Source organism: Octopus bimaculoides, chromosome 23 (assembly GCF_046866305.1).
Source record: "Octopus bimaculoides isolate indiv1 chromosome 23, ASM4686630v1, whole genome shotgun sequence".
NCBI classification, from domain to species: domain Eukaryota; kingdom Metazoa; phylum Mollusca; class Cephalopoda; order Octopoda; family Octopodidae; genus Octopus; species Octopus bimaculoides.
This window is the reverse complement of record NC_142950.1, coordinates 19,417,054-19,439,630: the sequence shown is the minus strand read 5'-3', so window position 1 is coordinate 19,439,630 and position 22,577 is coordinate 19,417,054. Positions and strand designations below refer to the sequence as shown.

General features: G+C 38.5%; 1 protein-coding gene across 2 annotated transcripts in view; it reads left to right on the top strand.

The window, feature by feature from the left end:
* Positions 1-5,616: 5,616 nt before the first annotated feature.
* LOC106884270 (uncharacterized) overlaps positions 5,617-22,577 on the top strand; it is a 37,959-nt gene continuing 20,998 nt past the window's right edge. Inside the window, exon 1 of one of the 2 annotated variants that reach the window (XM_052976049.2) lies at positions 5,617-5,811. In XM_052976049.2, coding sequence (XP_052832009.1) covers positions 5,745-5,811 — 67 coding nt within the window. In that variant the 5' untranslated portion in view covers positions 5,617-5,744. The remainder of the gene's footprint in view (positions 5,812-22,577) is intronic. The other variant, XM_089340041.1, reaches the window with a different exon arrangement.

The window sequence follows — 22,577 nt, the reverse complement described above, 5'->3', positions numbered from 1 at the left end:
CGTTAAAGTTTTTCATTTTGTCAATGACTTCCAGAGCCTATAACCGAAGACTTCTTTACGGCTGAGACCTTTGTGGTTTTTCACACAAAAAACTTCACGGTTATTTCATCCTAACAACTTTTTGAGCAGTTCCTACATGTTTCACGAGACGTCAATTCATTCGTACACAGCGTCCTCTACTTGCTGAAAATAGCAGTAAAATGCACAGTTACATTTCAGTGAGTACATAACATTTGTTGATGCTTACTTGTTCCCAGTTCAGCTTATTTCGTCACCTCTCCGTTTCTCTCGGCCGGAGAATGGAAGAGTTCTGGCTTATCTTCATTTGCACAGGATCTTTTGGTCATTTTCGCTCGCAGCTCCGAATTCATGACAGCATTTTCCAGCAATGCCACCAACGGTACCTCTCAAATAGACGCCCTGTCAAATTTCTCTCTTCTGATAGGCACCAACAACTACCATCCCGCCTCTAATGGGATGGTTGAGCGTTTTCATAGGCAATTTAAGGCTGCCTTACACGCCTCGCCCAACCCGCAGTCTTGGGTGAATTTCTTCAAGGTCGACGCTAATGGTCGTACAGAGGTTGTGTCTGTCGACCGTCTGAAAAAGCGTACCTTGGCAAACCCTCAACTTTCGTGTACGACGTGCCCGTTTTTTCAAACACCACACACCACTGTGAACATCATTACCACCACACACATACAGAACACAGCTACAGCTACAGCCAGTTTACAGCGACGACATCAACAACCACTACGAACTACAAGCATCGCCCCCGACGTCGCCAGCAGCAATACGACTCTACGTACAGCCAACATCGTCAACATGACTTCTACACATACACAAGCAACCAACATCAACAAGCGCGGTTTTATCTCGACCCTGTTAGAGTGGATGTTTCCACTCACGATCACCAAACCAGAACTAACCAGCCAGAATATTCCGTACCAGGTAAACAGGTCCCAGCATCGACGCTCAACTACAGCTCTGCTCCTTGACCGCAACTTCCTGCGTATGGACATTCTATCTCCTTGTAGAATTTTAATACGAACTGGTTTTCTCCATCTCAGTGTTTTAAGACTTTTCACAGTCTGTTACAGACACTTTTACTATGTTCTGTGTTTTCTCTCACACACACACTTGTGCACTCATATTTTCTTTCCTTTCAGAAAAAACAAAAAAATCAGACTTTTACATCGCGTGATTCCAGTTTCCTGGACAGTTGTCATCACGGTTGTTTTGTCATTGTCAATTCATTTGTACATTGCATGCATGTATCTCACAAGTGTACATTCATTTCTTTGATTTTTCTTTGTGTGTGTTTGTGCCACATCTTGTGGGTGGTTTCGGTGGCCATCTTGCCTCAGGCGTCCCTCCAAATTTTCTATTTTCGTGCTTTCGGCACTCGCGGGGTAGCCATGTAGTGACGCCTTAATAGCAGACATTCCGGAAAGCTTATCCACGCATGCGCAGGGACTAGTTCCGGAAGGAATACAGGAAGAGTCTCGTGCGCATGCGTGGTCATTCGATATCCAAGCTTCGCGCCCTTATTCATTCTCTTTTCTCACCGGCCGACGAAGGGCCTAGACGTACAAGCAGTCTTTCTCCAACCTTCCAACTCTGGAGACAGCTCTTTCCAACATTCCAACTCTGGAGTGAGATAAATAACCACTCAACATCATTGACGGCGTCTCAGCAACCAAAGGGCGAAGTGCTGCCTATTTCCTCTGTAAATAAATATTGTGTTGATAGTTCAGAATCTGCGTTCCGTTGTTTCTTCAAGAAACTTAATGTACGGAAGCGGGTATACACCTAATGGTGTATACAGACCTGATCTCTCAGGACTCGCCACGGACTGAACAATGATAAGAATTCTACAGCTGCTACCCCAGGGAACTTATCAAATTATTATTATTATTAGGCGGCAAGCTGGCAGAATATTTAATGCGCCGGACGAAATGCTTAGCGGTATTTCGCCCGTCGCTGCGTTCTGAGTTCAAATTCGGCCGAGGTCGACGTTGCCTTTCATCCTTTCGGGATCAATAAATTAAGTATCAGTTGACTACTGGGGTCGATGTGATCGACTATCCCCCTCCTCACAAAATCCAGGCCTTGTGCCTATAGTAGAAAGGATTATTATTAAGGCAGCGAGCTGGCAGAATCGTTAGCACGCCGGGCGGAATGCTTCGCAGTATTGTGGCAGTCGCTACGTTCTGATTTCAAATTCGGCCGAGGTCGATAAAATAAGTACCAGTTGAACACTGGAGTCGATGTAATCGACTCATCCTCTCCCCAAAATTTCTACCCTTGTGGCAAAATTTGAACTATTATTATTATTATTACTACTACAGTCTTTAAATACAGTTCATGTCAAATTGTGTTATCTCTATTTTGCAGAGGAAATCGGTAGTACAAGGTCCTAGAACACCTGAAATCTCGATGGCGACCGGCACAAACTGATATATTTATTGATTTTTTTCGTTTTACTTTACTTTAAAAAAATTGAATAAAAGGCCGCTTTTATTCTCTTTGGCATATGTGTAATGCCATCATATAGAAATTGTGTACGAGTCATGTACTGTCAGTTAATAACTGAATTAAAACAATTTTGTTTAATTATTTTAATTGTTTATAGTACTTGAATAAAATGTTACCCTTTTCTTTGCTAAGAAACCCGGTTAGGTTTGGGGGCATGCGCTGTTGCAGTGCGTTGCTGCCTTCACAATTTGTCGGTATATTCCTGTTTCCTCCTGGGAGACCCATTGAGTCCCAGTTAGTCCCCATCACCGCGAGATACCTCCTCATCTACTGTAACCATGTGATATGTGGTCGACCAGCATGAGCTGTCAATCCAACCGGATCCTCAGTGAAGAGAACATGGAAAACAGGGTCTTATAGGGAAAATCAAGCAACATAGCCAATCAGCCTAAGTTGGCGCTCGCGAATCATACAAGTAACAGGATGCGTTCCTGTTTCTGAGTACACTTGTTGGTCGGATACAAACCACGACTAATGACTACAAAATCCTGTGAATCGTCCTGATACCAAAGGAATTGTATTGGCTCCTAAGGACATCGGACAGTGTCCAAGTCTCACAACTATAGATCAGGACAGGGAGGATCAGAGACCTAAAGACCCGAACCTTTGTCTTCCTGCACAAATATTGGCAGCGTCAAACATCCTTGTTCAATGAGTCCGCAACTACACCAGCTGGTCCAAGTCGTCCACTGAGCTTAGCGGTTTAGATGATTCAACAAATGAACATTCATACTTAGTCGGAAAGTTTGACCGAGGTCCATTATCATTTCTTTACACAGAGAAATCCAATTAATACATTTGCAAACCAGTACACATACAACATCGACTTTCTTGACGCTGATGATTCGGAACCTCTAATAGTCCGCGCTAACTTATAAGCAAGAACACCAGATTCCCGTGGCCGCCAGACTAGTTTACTAGTACCTTGCAAAGCACAATAGTATTTATACTAATGTATCATTTACACTAATGCATTTCTAAGTAAATTAAATGTCTTTAATTTAGAGTGTGTTCACCACTGGTTAAGAAAAAAAAACCCAAAAATCCGGAAAGGCTCTGGAACCAAAGTTTCCTGATTTTGTACCTGTATATATTTTAGAATAGAAATTACGAGGCAAAGAGTTTATGGTATTTTACGCCGGCTTCTGAATTCAAATCCCGCCGAGGCTACCTTTACATTTCATCCTTCTGGACGCACATAATATATGCACAGTTTCCAAGGCGGCGAGTTGGCAGAAACGTTAGTACGCCGGGCGAAATGCTTAGTGATATTTCGTCTGTCATTACGTTTTGAGTTCAAATTCTGCTGAGGTCGACTTTGCCCTTCATCCTTTCGGGGTCGATTAAATAAGTACCAGTTACGCACTGGGGTCGATATATAATCGACTTAATCCCTTTGTCTGTCCTTGTTTGTCCCCTCAGTTTCCGTTTATCTAGCCCACACCAAGGGTTTTGTAGGCCTTAAGTTCCGCGGAGTAGGCTTGAACTTAAACCACATGGTTGCTAAGTGAACTTTCTAACCACACACCCAGGCCAGCGCCTACAAATTATTTATTACTCACTTTTTAGAAATTTCGACTAAGACTAAATCATGTTCTATTTCAAATTTTTCTTCGAAACGAACAAAGTCTGATCATTTTTACATGTTTAACCCTTTTGTTATCATACTTGTGTTGAAATACACTATTTTTGTTACAAGTAATTTTGAAAATATTAAAGAATATATTACAGAAACCTTGTCATTATTAAGCTGGTGCTTGGAACATGGATTAACATGAAATTTTACATGAAAAAAAAAGTTTTAATTTAGATTACTTTAACTCATTTGTTACTATGTTTCTGTTGAAATACACTGCCTTTGTTTCAATAGATTTGGAAAATAAAGAAAACGTTAATAAAATAATTTTGTCATTATTATTAAGCTGGTGTTTGGAATATAAATTATTGTGAATTTTTGATAGAAGGTTTTAATTTAGATCACTTTAAAACGGGAAATTTGTGTCAGAACCAGAAGTTGGCCTCGGGCATGTTGGGATCAAGAATGTTAAAGAAGAATCTGGGCTTCTGGAAAACAGGATTTTGTACAACTTTTCACGATTTCTTGTAGTTGTTATCATTATTTAGTCTCCACCTCCATCACTTGGTTAACCCTGAACGAACAGAGATAGATCATATGATAATGGGCATTCTAGCCGTGACGCTCCTGTCTACATTTAGAAGTATCTAGGTCTGCTTTATCTACTGTCCCTTACCACCCCTACTTCTTTAAAATAAAATATTAAGATAACGGTTCCCTCATTTTCGAATTTGTGCTGTTGTTTAGCTCCCGGTCATTCCTGATTGATTAGAATCCAATCCTCCTCCTCCTGTCTGTTCCCTCCTGTCGAAAATGAGGGAACCGTTATCTTAATATTTTATTTTAAAGAAGTAGGGGTGGTAAGGGACAGTAGATAAAGCAGACCTAGATACTTCTAAATGTAGACAGGAGCGTCACGGCTAGAATGCCCATTATCATATGATCTATTTCTGTTCGTTCAGGGTTAATCCTCCTCCTCCTGTCTGTTTATGGATTTCTGAAAAACAAACAAAAAGAACTACTTTATTTAACGTCTCCTTTCTGAAATTTTTTTTAAATAAAAAAAAACAAAACAGGGATTTGAAAGAGGTTCAGCTGCTGCCATGCTGGGGTACCGCCTCGAAGAATTTTAGTCGAACGATTCGACCCCAGTACTTATTATTTTTTGTAAATCCTAGTACTTATTCTATCAGTCACTTTTGTTGAACCGCTAAGTTACGGAGACGTAAACACACCAATACCGGTTGTCAAGCGGTGATGGGGACAAATAAAGACGGGCGCACAACATACACACAACAGGCCTCTTTCAGTTTCTGCCTACCACATCCACCACTTACAAAGCCTTTGTTTGACCCGAGGTTATAGCAGAGGATACTTGCCCAAGGTGTCACGCAGTGGGACTGAACCCGGAACCATGTTGTTGAGAAGCAAACTTATGACTACATAGCTACTTCTTCGCCTGTCCACGTTTTTTTCCATCCGGGCAAAACCATTAAACAAATAATTTGCATAAAACTGTAAAAATATTGCTATAAATTAAAAGCAACAGAAATAGTCGAGTTCTTAGAAAGAATTTTTGTCTAATTATTTTTACTATTGAGACTTTTGAATTTGTAAAACGAAGCAAAAAATGTCTATAGTTTTCAGATGCGAAAGAAATTCCCTGGAAAATTTAAATCGATGGAGTTCAACAACTGGTGAGTTGTATCAAAAATTACTTTTACGATTTAATTCGACTTTTTTTTAGGGTAAGAGGGGTGAAAGGTATACCAACATAATTGCGTATACTCGGAGTCGGTTTTAAGCTAATTAAACAAATTTGTTCAAATTGGTCCCCGTACTAAGAGTGGGCCCCGAGTACACATTCTAGTAGAGGACGCTATGTTGTATTAAACATTTCCAAACGTTTTTTATTGCTTTTAGGACTTACTCAACAATACCCGTAACAGTTGCATCAGGTGATTCAAAACTAAAACTGATTAAAACATACCTACGTTAACAATTTCGCAAGAGAGACTAAATAATTTGGCGATGCTATCTGCAGAAAATGACATTACAAAAACCATTTCTTTTGAAATAATTTTGAAAGACTTTTCAGATAAAAAAAAAGTCAGTAAAGTTTGTTTTGAGAAGGCCTATTCACCAACAGTATGTCAGAACATTAAAACTTTCATATGAGCGTTCACATTTTAGTATATCATTGTGGCTAATTGGTGGAGCTTAAGCCCTCAGCGTTTTCTGGCTGGGACCGGGGTATTGCAAGAAACATCAATCTTCAACTTTTGTGGAGAGCCTCGCACTTCCTAGTAACCGGCCCTGTGTATGTCCCAACTTTGTTTCCTCACAACTTTAACAAAGGCAGATATTTAATAGATATTTTTTAATGAAATTTTCTACAAATATCTTTCAGGTGGTGTAGATGATGATTATGTCAGAATCTAATCTTGTTTCGTTTCATTCACTGGACTGCAGCTATGCTGGGACACCGATTTAGAGTTTAGTGGAATACATCGACCCCAGAACTTATTTCTTTTATGTTTGGTGTTTATTTTATCGGTCTATTTTGCCGAACCGTTTAGTTAGAGGGACGTAAACTGACCAACACCGTTTGTAAAGCAGTGGATCAAACAAACGTGCGCATGCGCGCGTGTATATATATATATATATATATATATATATTAAAAATGGGGAAGGCTGATTTATAGGATTACCTTAGGTTTCCCCGACCATAAAGAGTTTAGCTTTATGGCGTATCGTCAGATCCCAAAAACATGTTGGCCAATAGCTTTATAGCGTATTGTCAGATCCCCAAAACCTGTTGGTCTTTTATGGACGGAAAATCTTAGGTAATCTTATAAACCGGCCTTCCCATTTTTGATATATACTATCTACATCTTAGAGTGTGCTTCTTTTTTCGGATTTATATTTTTTACAAACGATATATATATATATATATATATATATATATATATATATAAATTTAGATTTAAGGTGAATATTGTACTTAAGTTTAGGTACCAGAATTAAATATGGTATTATCCATACAGTTTCAAAATAAGGTGATCCATAAATCAGAAACAAAACGAAACAAATAAAATCAGTGACAGTTAAAAATCTGCTTGGAATTATTTACTGGCCTGTATGGTCTGGCTAAGTCAAAATGGTTTTTTGTATTCTTCCTTTCTACTTGGAGAGTTTTAATGTAGTTATAAAAATGTCCTTCTGTTGAAATGTAATTTCTATATGTTTGTGCAGTTGAAGATTGCTCTGCATTTTACATTTGATGTAATGTTCACATTGCTTAATTAAATGGAGTCGCATGAAACGATTGTACTGCATTAACTTTGGATATCCTTGTTGCTTATTTTGACTTTATATATATAAAAGAAAATGAGATGACAAAGGAATAAACGATTATCTTATGAACTTCATTAGCTTACATCTGTTTCTGCTATAAGATGATCGTTTATTCCTTTATCATCTCATTTTCTCATTACTATACTCAACTAACACTTCGTTCTGAAGCATATTGAGTTCTACACCAGGTTATTAGTCTCGCAATGCCAAAACGATATATATATATATATATATATATATATATATATATATATATATATATATATATCGGGCTTCTTTCGGTTTTTGTCTACCAAATTCACTCACATGTATTTGGTTGGCCAAGGGCTATAGTAGAAGACCCTTGCTCAATGTGCCTTGTAGTGGTGGGTGGTGACAGAAATGGTCGGTGCACACAAACATATGGACACTCAGCACATCTTTTTTCAAAATTCCAAGTTTCATTTTATAGATATATTTGATGTGTGTCATTATGTACGTACGTGTGCCTGCCCACCATTTTTTCCACCTTAAATTCCAAAGTAATTTTAATCTGCTCTATCTGGAAAGTATTTGTAGAATATTTCATTAAAAAGTACTCCCTTTTCTAAAAGTTGCGGGAGCAAAGTCGGGCAGGGGCACGTTTGTGCAAGTACAGTAATCCCTCGCCCTATTGCGGTTTATTATTTAAGTTTACGTCGATTCCTCCGTGGTGTTGTTTTGCATTTATAATAAAATAAATATATACAAATTATAAAAATAGTTAAAAAAAATATACAGTATAGTACTGTTTCTACTTCGCAGATTTTCACCTATCGCGGGGTTGGGTGGTTGGAACGTAACCTCTGCAATAGTAGGGGGATTCCGTGCCAGAATGAAATATGAATAAAAATATCGTAAATCGTTGAGGTTAAATTTGGATCACCCCTAATCGTGATGACTAATAAAAAAGGCAATGAAAAGGAGTTTTAAATTGCCATGCGTCACGTTGGGGTTCAATTCTCGACGAAGTCTCCTTCGTTTTACCGACGATCAATAAAATACCTTAAAAATATTTTTTTTTAGTTCAAGGTCTGCTCTGAGAGTGAACAGATCAATGTTGAAAGCATCTCTTCTTCCCGCATTTTTAAGCAATTTCCCAGATTTCCCCTTCTTTTACTATATCTACAGCTATGTTATCCAAAGTGTCATTTATTTTTTAAAGACAGTAATAGGGTGTGAAATTCGAGAAATTTGGTTGCTATTTCTTGCACATCGAGTAGTTGCACACAGAGGCTTTCTCAACGCTTTCGGCCAGTATATTGCAGTCGATTCAAATCCATTAAACTCTTTCCTTTCGACTTTTATAATTTTAAATGATTTATAAGAAGACAGCATTTAGCTAACGATTCCTGAATTTTCTGTTTGAATCACATCGACGTCTCGTTTTGCCTTTCATCCTTCTAGGGACAATAAAATGATGCACCAAGTCAACAATGTATATCATTTAATCTTGTACTTGTTACAGTCATTAGACAGCGGCCATGCTGGGTCACAGCTTCGAAGAACTTTTGGTCCAATCGACCCTAGTACTTTTTTTTAAAGCCTGGTACTTATTCTACCGGTTTCTTTTGCTTAACCGCTACGATCGGTTGTCAAATGGTGGTGGACACACGTATACGACAGGCTTTCCACTTACAAAGCTCTGGTCGGCCCGAGGCTATAGTAGAAGATACTTGCCCAAGGTGCCACGCAATGGGACTGAACCCGAAACCATGTGGTTGGGAAGCAAGCTTTGCCAAATTTAGATCAAATTTCAAAATTTCTGATCAAGAGGTTCATTGCACAGACGATAATTTTTTCTTCTGTGGTAATAAATTTGTAAAAAACGCACTAACCAACGTCTAAAAGCCGGAAGAGGAACATTCGCCAAATCTTTCACCAGTAATTGGTATTTTTACCAAAATAAATAAAATTTTAATGAATTTTTCAAAGGATACATAGGATCAAAATGGTTCGGAATCCCTACTTTAATTGATGTAGTTAATAGAGGAAGAACAACAGCTTTCCCCGAACACGTTTTTCAAAATTAGCTAATTTTCAACAAGTTTTAAAACTCTTTAGTTCACTTGTGCGAAGTAAGTTGAATCACTTCTTTTTTTTTTTTTTTGTTAATCGCATGGCTTTGGAAAAACTTTCTGGAGATATTATTTTATTTGATCAACAACCCGTGTTTTTGAACTCTGTTCAGTCTTCCGTGATGTGTTGGTGGCCGCTGACATCTGAAAAACCAAATCAAACCCTGACGTCATAACCTCTTGATACTGGACGATCCCATGGAGTTCCATCACGTCACACTTATATCACTTGCTGTAAGGTTCATACATAATGGCATTGTTACTGAAACATGAAACTAATGAATGTAAAATATAATTACATATATTATAACTAATGAAATATTCCGCGTAATATAAGAGAAATTAGTTAACAATTGTTTGGTATGTGCGACGCCGCCATTTTTCTGTGACCGCTCCTGCTAACCGATTTAAATCACACCGACGTCAAGTTTACGCTACTGTCTGCCTTAGACAAGGGAGAAATATAGGAAGTAATCCCTAAATCCTGAATGTTTGAACTAGAATTTACTCCGATAAGGGCCAGAAAGTGGCGATGTACTGGGTTAAGTCTGCTTTTCAAGAACAGAAAGTGATAAATTGTGAAAGGCGTAAGGATCAGGGATTTAACATGTAGTTAAGGGCTTAAAAAAATGAAATTGACCGGAAGTGACAACAGCAGCATGCTATAATTTATGTGACTTAACCAATGTTTAGAATGTACATATATTTTATATAATAGAAAAACCTTACATTTATTTTACATAAGGTGAAAACTATAATATTTATGCTTGGAATAGGAGGTTGCAACGGTCTACCTCAGCTGCTATTTCTGAAGTAAGATACCACTAGAAGGCACTACACAAGTAGTCGTCTGTGGACGCAGTGTAATAAGGGATTCTGTTAATTAAATTTTAGGATTTCAGCATGGTCTCTTTGAAATTATGGGATGTCACTGTCGTTACTTTCGGTCAATTCACTTAAACGTGACTGTGGTAAGAAGCTTGCTTTTTCACAGGATTCGGGTCCAGTACCACTGCGTAGCACCTTGGGTAAGTGTCTTCAACTATAGCCTCTGGCCGACCAAAGTCTTCTGAGTAGATTTGGTTGACGGAAACTGAAAATACCCTGTCGAATATATATATATATATATATATATAATATAGGATAAAATCTTTATAAGAATTTATCAAGTAGTCAGCATGAAAAAAACTCATCATTTTTTCCCCATAAATATATATAGTTTATATAAGGGCATTAACTATATAGTAATGCCTCACGCTTAGAGGGACTAAATAAGTCAAAAACTACCAAAAAATAAGCAACATATAAGTAAATAAGTTGCTTATTTTTTGGTAGTTTTTGACTTATTTAGTCCCTCTAAGCGTGAGGCATTACTATATAGTTAATGCCCTTATATAAACTATATATATATATATATATATAATCTATTCAATTTGACGGCCAGATTTCTTAATTAATTTTTTAAAACTAAACACCTTGAAACTTCGGATACTGGTAGAATGTATCACATAGAACAGGGTTTACTCTTATCGTTTTTGACATTTTGTATTTTAAGTTATTTCGTGTTAAAGTTGTATTTGGGTAATTTTAACCAATCAATGACGTGTATTTGAGGCTAAATAACAAAATTATGGTCCCTAGTGAAAATCGTGCGGGTGAAAAGATCAATGGGTGTAGGGGTGGGTAACATTTCCGAGGTTTGGATCTATTTTAAAACGGGGGCACCAGTTTTCATTTATGTTTTATGTAGTGTTTTTGGTACCGAAAGACTTTCAAACTTCGTATATTTATCTATTTTGTGTTATAGAACAGAAAAAAAATTTTGTATTCGAATTTATTTCATGTAAAAAATTGTCTTATTTCGATAATTTCTACTAATCACTGACGTCTATTCAGTTGAAAACAGTTAGCGCTGTAACGGTGTATATCGTATTAATCCCCTAACCCTAACTAGACTGTTAACCGTAACCGTAAAACTAACCCTAACTCTAGAATCCGAACTTTAAAATTGTTACACACATAGATACGCACAGCGTAATTTATTATATAAACAATATATGCGTATAAATTACGATTAAACCGGATGAAATATGTCACAGGGAATAACATTTTTATGACCGCCCAGCAGTAACTCTATTCAGCTGAATAGACGTCAGTGATTGGTTGAAATTACAGAAATACAACTTTAACATGGAATAACTTGCGAATTCCTTTTTTTTTTTTGTTAAGAAGACTAAGAGTAAAAGATGTTTTATATGACACATTCTACCAGTGTCCCAAGTTTCAAAGTGTTTCGTTAAGAAAATACTGGTGCCCCCGTTTTAAAATGGATCCCGAGATTTCTACCTCACCCCACCCCGTTTTGGCTGTCTTTAGTTTTAAAAAATTTTCTAAATCTGGCCGTCAAATTGAATAGATCCTATATATATATATATATATATATATATATATATATCGTCGATTAATGATAAATCCGAAAAAGAAGCACACTCTAAGTTATAGAACAGTGGATTATATAAAGATAGATATGGCCGGTCTGTGAGGTCACCCTGGGTTTCACGTACATAAAGTAAAAGACCTCGTTACTGTCAACAATAGGGGATTGCCTCCCCTACTCGTAATTGACCTTGTTATTGTGTATAACTCAGGACACCAACAAGAATTTCTTGAAGTGCAAGTAGGGTCCGAAGACTTTTGTCCTGGAGTTAAGGATGTTTCCTGGATCGAGGGAGACGTTTAATATTCTCGTCTGTTTGGCTACGCACAGTTTACAGCGTTTGGTCCCATTTAAGTAGGGACCTGGATTTTCAAGGATCTTTCATGATATTACATGTGGAGTTCCGTCGTCCTTCAGCCGCCAAATATGGTTGGCTAAGGACGTAGCGTATCTCCTTTCCAGGATCCTGAAAGAGGATCTGTGGTTGGAGAGGCACTGCTTGAACGCGTTACCAGAACATCCGATATATCTTCGTGTGTGGGTGTTGGCGATGTTGATGCTGACGCTGCGGTCGGTGCTGTTAACACTGGCGAAGGGGACATCAACGGTGGTGGTGCTGTGTTGTTGGTGGTGTTGTTAGAGCTGTTGGCGGCGCTATCGTAGTGGGTCATACCGTCGCAGTTGTTATTGATATTGGCGATTGTGGTGCTGCTATTCCTGTTCCGGTTGGCGTTGTTGCTATTGGTACTGTCATGGATGCTACTGTAGTAGTCATTGGGAAAGCTGCTGCTGTTTCTGCTGTCACTGGGATCGGTTATCACCCACTAGCTACGCTAGTGGGGAGCGGTACGGGTGGTCCGCCCTGGGCGGCACACATTCTAGCTATGCTAGTGCTGTCACCTCAGCCTCATAGACGACTCCCTTCATTTCGCAATGGCCTCCTACTGGGCATCTGTTGTGGTCCCTGCATGAGCATCCCACCTCCGCTCGTGACCTAGGGGTGTTAACTAGAATGCTCTTAATATTGGAGGCGCAGCTAAGAGATCTTTTGTGAAGTGTGAATTTATCAACTGGTCTAAGGAATATTCTACCTACACACGTTTTTACGTTGAGGAAGAAGTGGGGGGGGGGGGGAACCAAATGATATTTCTGTGGCACTTCCTTCTGCGGGTGCTGGGGCCCAGCATGTAGGAGATGTGGTCCTTGAATCCACTAGCAGCTAGTGCTTCGTTCTAACTAGGGGGTTACTGCATCAAAAATCTTTTGGCTAGAGGAAAGGTTCGTGATCCTTTTGCTGACACCCTTCACCAGGTTTTTGAACACGATAGGTGGGTGACAGGAAGCTGTGTTGTATGTCAGCCTCTCATTTGGCTTGCGGTAGGGCCTGAATGTAACGAAGCCCAAATCGAGCGTGACATCTAAGAAATCCGCGGTGGTGAGATTGGTCTCGATAGCAATTTTCAGTCCTATGGAGCCATAAGTGTTAATTAGATCTTTCCTAAGCTTGTCTAGGGTGTTCCCGTTGGCTCCTCTAGAGATGGCCAGGATGATATATTTGTAAAGACCAAAGAGGACAGAGGGAAATTTCTTAAGGGTATCGAAGATATACAACCCGAAGAGATCGCATACATCAGCGCTGTCATCAAAAGAGCCCACAGGGCCGGATTGCTTGGCCCAGGTTGAACCTTTATTGAGCAGCACTGTTTCCCTGACATGCATAATGACATCTGCGTCCCAATTGTTATTGTCAGTAAAGCCCCTAGCGAAGGAAAGTGCCTTGACTAGTAACCCATTTGATATAGACGGGCAAAAAATTGACTATGTCAAACTGGGTGAACCTTGCTCTGCCTCTCCCCCTGTTGGTATTAAACCATGCAATCACCTCGTTGGTGCTACGCCATAGGAAGAGGTTTGTGGCTCTCCTTATGTCATTGTTGATGTTCTTCAGTATGTGTTTGCTCGCCAGACCGATCTCGGATTTGACTGGGTTGATCAGGCGGCATTTGGGGTTCGAGGCAAAGTTTTGTTTATGATCTTTGATAGTAATAAAGGCGTTCCTTTTAGTTAAGATCTCTACCCTATCTTAAAGGATTCCCTCGACCTGGGGAACATCCTTAACTCCAATGACAGAAGTCTCCGAACCCTGCTTGCACTTCAGGAAATTCCTGTTGGCGTCCGGGATCCACACGATAACAGGATCGTTGACACAGAGTAACAAGGTCTTTTTCTCCTCCATTTTCTAGAGAGGGCATAGGCGTAGGGTCTGAAGAAAAGCTGTAAAGCTAAGCGCTTTATGGACGTGAAACCCAGGTTAACCTCACAGACCGACCATGTATGTCTGTCTGTCTGCCTTTGTGTCTGTTTGTCTCACAACATCGCTTGACAACTTGGTAGTTCGGCAAAAAAAAAAAGAAAAAAATAGTAGTTAACTGGGATCCGAAATCCTAGGAAACTTGCGAGAGTCTTCAGGGCTCACAATGGAATTAACAAATCCAAAGTTTGGTTATCGCGAGTGTTGGCACGATCTGACGGCACTCATTATGTGGCAGTACTTTTATATCGCAACATAAACTTCTCCCACTACCCACACCGTGTTTGGATTTATTGACATTCAGTGAACTAAAATCTTTCGCATTAACTAAATAGACAAACCCTGTTTCGAAGGTATGTTTTAAGGTTCTTATTCATGGAAATTTAGTGGTATATTGATGCGATTTGTTTAGACAATGTCTAGATATAGTTAAAGGAGGCTGCTATTATACGCACAAAACAAAATTGCAGTTATGTTTTAATTGATATATAAATTATATATAATGGGTATTGTCTTACGAATAACATTATCTGTTTGAACGTTGTCTTCACTAAAACTAAATTATCCTATTAAAATGATTTCTAAATTTGGAACAAAGCCCACACACATTTTGCTAGATGGGTGTAGCCATTGTAATCGACCTATTACTCGTCTCGTACTTATTTTACCCATTTTGGAATGACGTAAAAGGCAAACATAAACTCTGGCGAGATTTGATCTACCACTGCAAGGCATTTATCAAGCGTTTTACTGATTCCGCCATTTATTGCCCTTATAATATTGTATGGTATTTTATTTCAAATGTTGACACAAAGACAGCAATCACGAGGGAAAGGGGCCGAGTCGATTACATCGACTCCAGTGCTTGTGCTTATTTTACCGATCACGAAAGGACGAAAGACAGAGTCGAACCCGACGGAAATTTAACTCGGAATATAACGAGCCGTAAGAAATGCCGTTAATCGTTTGTCTGACGTACTATCAATTCTGTCATCTATTGCCATAAAAATATTTTGCAATACTGGTTTCATATTTTGGCACAAGGCTAGCAATTTCAGGGAGGGGACAAGTCGATTACATCAACCACCAGTGCTCAACTGGTACTTAATTTATCGACCCCGAAAAGATGAAAGGAGAAGTCGACCCCGGTGGCATTTGAACCCAGAACAGGAACACGGTCGAAATGCCGCGAAGTATTTTGCCCGGCCTGCTAACGATTCTGCCAGCTTGTCGTCTTTATATTTTGTGATATCGAAATCTTCATATTTTGAGTTGAATTTCTTCTAGTAATAAATCTTCCACATCAAGGCTATTTTCGTTTACTTTTGCAGACGACCTAGAAAAAAAAAACCCTGTTATTTCTTATTTAAGATTGATGACAAACTCTTGTCGGTTGAAGTCTGTTATATGTGCGACCTATTTGTATAACAATATAGCAGGAGAGAATGAGATAAGCCTGTCTTCAGACAAAATGTGACGTTTCCCAGCAATAATGAATATTAACCAGGATGAATAGTGCAAGGTATCTGGTTTAATGTTCTTACAATTCCGCCAATCCACCGACATAAGCTTTGACACGTTTTTTTTCTTTTCGACACCAAGTGGATGGAGCTCAACGTTGACCTCGATGAGATTTGAACTCACCACAATTACAGTAGGGCGTTAATTATAATTTAGCAATTAAAATGCAGAGTTCGGGTTAACGCATTCGTAATTTTTTATAATTCCATTCACACCAAAGAAGCTTTTATAGAAAGAGACCGGCTAAACTGAACATTTGATACAATTTGTAAGTAAAAAAAAAAAAGTTCAGGATGCAGGCGTGGTTATGTGGTAAGAAGTTTGCTTCCCAACCACATAGTTTCGGGTTCAGTCCAACTGCGCGGTACCTTGAGCAAGTGTCCTCTACTATAGCTTGGGGCCGATCAGTTTTGTCAATGGATTTGGTAGACGGAAACTGAAAAAAGCCCATCGTATGTGTATATATATATATATATATATCTGTGTTGCTGTGTTTACGTCCCCGTAACTTAGCGGTTTGGCAAAAAAAACACCGATAGAGTAAAGGATCTAGTTTTTCTCATTCGCAAAATATGCATTTTTTAAAAGACAGTAAAAAATCTGAAAATCGGCTATAATAATGTAGCCTTCCAGTCTCATTGCTTTGAAGGTTTGATGTTGTGGAGAAAAAAGGTTTAAAAATCGAAAAAACTATATTTTTAGCCAATAGCGAGACGGAAATTTTCTGCGTTTAGCGGAGCAGTGTCAACTTTAAGGTTATACCCTGTGAAATTTATAGTTTAGCATCTGACCTGTTCATTGTAGGTTTCTAAATAAGCAGAAATACCTAATAAAATCAACATGTATCATTTTACTTTTTTTTTTTTGTCTCTTCATTGATTGTATGGTTTTGTTACATTACTATACTTGTCTGCATGCCTTTACTTTATGCGTATTTCAGTATTATGTATACCTGTCATGTATTTGTGTGCATCATTGTGTGTGTGCGAAAAGGGGGTGTCTGCCTCCAAAACTCCAAAGGTGAGTAACATTTTCATGCTTGGATTTGTAAACTACGATAAGAATAACACTGGTCAACAAAGAATTTGTCCCAAGCAAAAGAATATTGTATATGTTTTTGCATTCAGAATTAAAAAATTATGTCAAATTATCTGTATCACCCACAGTTTCTCTGTTCCACGATATTCCTCTCAGTTCCTGTTACGTGGACTAAATTTCAGTCAAGCTGTTGAAATGTGAAGCTAACGGTTTAAGAAATACTCCTAATTAAAATTTTTATGAACAGAGAGTTAACCTAGTGAAATCATAAATCCAGCTATCTGAGTCAATAAGTACCCCCCCCCCCCCCAAAAAAAATGAAATAAAAAATATGTAAAAATACTAACACAGAAAAATACGGCGCTTTTTGGTTATTTCACCCCCATTAAAACATCTTTATTTTTTTTCTTTAGCACTCTTCTAAAGTCTTTCAATATTTTGGGTGTGAGATCCATTAATAGGATTGACAAAGTGTAGAGAATGATTCACAGTGAGATGTTGAAAATGACCAATATTATATTTTTATATGCTGACCATTCGTCACTTATGATGGCAGTACCCGGTCTTATATTATCTTCTGTTATTAGAAGTGTTGTCGCAGACCTGTCAGGGACAATAAACATGAAACACTCTTTTGTTTCTCTACAAAATACTTCCAAAACTCCATCGTTGAAGTAGTTGAAGTCCGACGAAATTTTTTTCTTTTAGTGAACATATTTTCGTCGATTTCAACAGTCATGTTGGATCCTCCTATCATTCTTGGCTTAACCAAAATATGTGCAACACAAATTTCTCTGTTATTCCAGTCAACAACGCAATTGGCTTTCATTTCAAGCTCACGTTTACAAAATTTGAAACTTGCCATGTGTACCCAGCAATATATGAAGTGTTGCTTTACATAAAGATAAACGTGAATTAGCAAACCAATTTTCTCACTCCTTGTTCTTGTCTGCATCCACGATTCTACACCGCCATCTATTTTGACTTCCAACTGAAAAACTCATAAAATGACCGTTGACATTTGAAAAAAGTGAGGTTTTTCTATATATGGAAGATAACCCAATTTTTTAGTGGGGAAATAACCCCATTTTTTAATGGACTTTTTTTTTTAATGGGGTGAGATAACCAAAAAGTACTAAAATACAGAAGCGCAGAAAAATATGTAAAATACTAACACACAGAAAAGTTAAAACAAAATACGCGGGTGAAATGAATCTCGTGTGAAGAATTGTGATAAATCAACATAGACAACAACAACAAAAACAACCGTGAACCACAACACAGCGTGTGGTTGTCATGGTAACAAGCTGCTAATGCCATGCTGTCTGTTGATTGGCAATTTTCTTTTTGCTTAAATCCCAGCAGTGGACCACTCTCGAGTGCATCGTTCCATTAAATATGTTTATGGGGAGAAAAATACTGAAAAAGATATGTCAGTGACAAAGAAACGAGGAAGGTATCAGGTGATCGTAAGATTTGCTAAAAATAACAGCTAAATCACCCTTAAACCACACAGCACAAAATCATCTTTTGTATAATCGTATGAATTGCCACGTGTAGAACACAAATTCGCAAACATTTTTTTTTTTTTTTGAAAATTCCAAATAAAAAATGTTATGAAGGGTTATAGGAGTGGTTAAACTAGAATTTTACCAATAATTCTAATAGGAAATAATAAAAAAAAAGATAAAGTCGCACAACATACGTCAGGTGGGGGGGGGGCGAGGAGGTAAGAGATAAAGAAAGTGAAAAGGATTTTGACTGGGTGTCAGTGATCATTGTGGCAGCATGGGTGTGTATTTAAGGAAAAGTGAAACTGATAAGCATTGTTGGTTGTGAGCAGCTGTTAGTATAGCGGATATAGGAGTGTTATGGGTGTATAAAGACAGTTACATTAAGACAGGCGCAAACGGAAGAATGAAGGTCAGGCTGAGGCACTGCCTTGAAGGGTTTTAGTCGAACAAATTGACCCTAGTACTTTTATGTTTAATACTTATTGTATCGGTCTCTTTTTGCCGAACCAGTAAGTTACGGGGACATAAACAGACGAACAGCGGTGGTAGTGGGGACAAAATCTGTCCCACCCCACGTATGTCTTTGTGTTTGTCCCCACCCCACCGCTTGACAATCGATGCTGGCTGGTGTATTTATTTCTTAGTGTTTACAACTTAGCAGTTTGGCAAAAGTGACCGGTAGAATAAGTGCCAGACTTAATAAAAAATGTTCTGGAGTCGATTTGTTCGACTAAAACCCTTCAAGGCGATGCTCCTACATGGTCGCAGTAAAAAGAATATCATGCGGCAGGTCTTAACACTGAATGAGCCTATCTCTTTTTTTCCTCCCCCATCCATGTTCTTCAACCTTATTTGTTCCCAAAGTGACCTCATTTTTTCATTTTATTGCTAACTTTTACATGTTTTTGATTGGATTAAGGTTGTAAGTAGTTTATGCCACTCCCTGCGATTTTAGCGTCACAGGTGATCACCTAGCACGTCTAGAGCAAAATACTCTGCATGTACACTCCATTCAATTATACTGGTGTCCCTTTCAACAAAATGTTTGAGATCCCCCACCTCCAAAAAAAAAAAAAACGCTCACAGTATTACTACAAGGGAAGGTGAGATGGCAGAACAACCTAACACCCTCCCGAGCATCATCTAATACTTCGATGACACGGTACACCAGCGAAGTGAAAAACTTCCTTATCAGTGATTCAGTTCTCCTGAACGTCTCAAAGATTTAAAAATGTAATTAAGGGACTGATTACGATATTTCGTTCAGCTACGGATGTAGTAACCCCCTCTACCACGTGTGATAGAATAAAAAATAAAGTGTGTAATGGTGACGGCCGATATGGGTTAAGAGCCAATCCGTCGGATCTCTTCTCATCGTCTCTAGATAATCCCACAAACAGGATAGCCCTCTGAACAGGGTTTGTTTAATGGTTAGTTTTATCTTGTTCTGGCAATCAAAGCGACCTGTATTCATTCGACAGGACATTCTTTGAAGACCGCTAAAATCTAGGGACATACCATAATGACACCTCATTTGCCCCACTCCGACGCTGAGGACGATGGAGATGTGGAGTTCATCCTGGCTAAGTAACCCATCGATGTTTGATACAAGCAGAACCTCGTCAACCCAATCTCAAGAAAATCTTGCACTCACAGAAAGTAGGCGGAATCTTAAATATCGATCACATTGGTCAAAAATAAAATCGAAAATGTTTTGGCTGTTGTCTCACATTCTCTCTCATATTATTTCTCCTGTGACTAACAATCCAAGCACCTTCTGCATTTCTAGAGTTGTGGATTGAACTAGTTCCAACAGCGATCTAGTCCACGTTGAAAAGGAGAGAATATTGTCCCTCGTGGAAAGTGCCCTTCATTTGACGATGTTTTAGTTGCCACATCTCACAAATTGAATGACCACGTAGAAATTTGCGTATTGTTTCGTATTTCGTAGTATAATAGGCTCAGCTTCTCAGTGAATTATTGACCAGTATGTGTTGTGCACCACAAGGGAGATGACTGTTTCTATGTATTGTGTAAGTAAATAACACCACTTATCTCCCCTCCCAGTTGCAAATGTATGCAGGTTGTAATTTCAATATATAGAATAGCATGCCGAGCAAAATGTTTAGTGGCATTTCGTCCGCTTTTACGTTCTGAGTAATTTCTGTCGAGGTTGACTTTACCTTTCATCCTTTCGGGGTCGATGAAATAGATACTAGTTGAACACTGGGGTCGATGTAGCCGTGACGGGACAATTCAGCACAAGATAATTCAGGGTGCAGACAATTCAGCACAGGGCATTTTATTGAACTTAGGTAAAAGTCATTTTGGGGATGGAAAAAAAGAAGGCAAAATTGCAGTTACACTGGTCAACAAACTTTTTGCTGACTTCGGTTTTGTGATTGTATTTAGTTAATTTTGAGATGCTGATTTCAAATGTGGCATCCATTTTTTCCCTACCTCATCAGGTTTTCATTCTATAGCGTATCCCTATTTTATGATGTACTGTATAAATAATTTATTTGGTCAGGATAGTTTATCAAGTCTTATAGCTTAAAACCATAAGTTACAAATGTCAATAGAATATGAAATGTAAGATAGCATCACCTTTTACTAAATACGTTCTGTTAATTTTCTAATATGATGGATAAAGCACAAACCATCATATATACACCTTCATATTCATGGAACAAATTTCTGCTTGCAAGAGCATGTGGAGTATTTCATGTCTACACAGTCTCTTTGAATACTACAACAGTAGTCTGCCGTCATGTGTGTGTTCCATTGGCCTTGATGTCTCTCCTCCATAATTTTGATTGTTTGATGAAAACGCTCATCGCTCACGTCTTTGAGATTAGCAGGAAATTCATCGAGATGGCTATTGAGGAATGAAGCTTTATGCTCATGTTGCAGCCTGAAAGATGAAAGCTATCAATGTTTCCACCAAATTCTTGTAGTTTGCAGGCTTTTCACTCCCACCAAAATCCTTTAACAACAGTCACAAATGAATCCCATGTTCCTTTTTCTATGTCAGCCATCAAGCTCGAGAAATTCTGGTGTTTCATTAACTTTCTGATTTGTGGTCCATCAAAAACACCAGCCGTTATTTTATAACTTAGGCCAGGAAATGCTGTACATATGAATTTGAAACAGTTACCTTCCACATTAAGAGCTTTGACAAATGTCTTCATTAGTCCTAGTTTAATATGAAGGGGTGGAAAGATGATTTTTCTCTCGCTCGACAAATGGTTTGTGTATGATATTCTTCTCCTCAACAGTCAAATTGTTTCTAACTGGCCGGAGTTTCTGTTCCCAACTTTTATCTCTCGCTTGGCTATGCCATAAACACAGGAAAGTAAATCTAATACAACTTTTACGTAATCATAATTCTCTTTTAAGTGCACAGACTGACTAATAGGAAGTGCACCAAACAAGTAGTTGTATGCTGTCAACTTAATGTGACAGTCCCATGAAAGGAATAATACTACTGTTGGTTAGACCTAGGAAGCTGCACCGCTTCCTGTCGGCCTTGACACATTTCCTGTGTCCTTATGTTTAAAAGGGGTTGACAAGCACCTCCACCCAGCTAAGCCTGCATCCAGAGACATGTTTCTGAGTCTTTGCTCATCATCAGTCTGGAGTAGCATGACCTGCTAGTCGAAAATGCCTATCAAACTCTTGTTCTGATAAAAAGTCACATTTGTTCCTTTCTGCAAAAAATTCTTCTCTTTAAGCCTAGAAGCTAACAGTTCTGATAACTCTTTTGACACTCGTAGGTTTCTAACTAAATTCAGTTTTGCCTGGCTCAAGTTTTCACGTTCTTTCATTGATGTTTCTACAAAGTCTATATCACTGTCATGTTCATGATTTATATTTACTTCACATATATCACTTTCACCTTGCAGTGAAGGTAAATCCTTGAAAACAGGTACCGGTATTCATCTGAATGAAGCACTGAATGAATTGCTAAATCCAGATTTGGGTAACTTATTTTCTGCTACGTTCTCTTGCTATAACAAGTTTTTGTGAGACAAAAGTAGCAATCATTTACAAGGTTCTTTGACTCGCACTATATCATAGGAATGCCAAATGTTAGTTGTACCCTTGTCTATTGGCGTAGATTTTCAACATAAGGTTTACATACATTGTGTGGGCCCACGATTTAACCTGATCACCAACTTTAATCTTT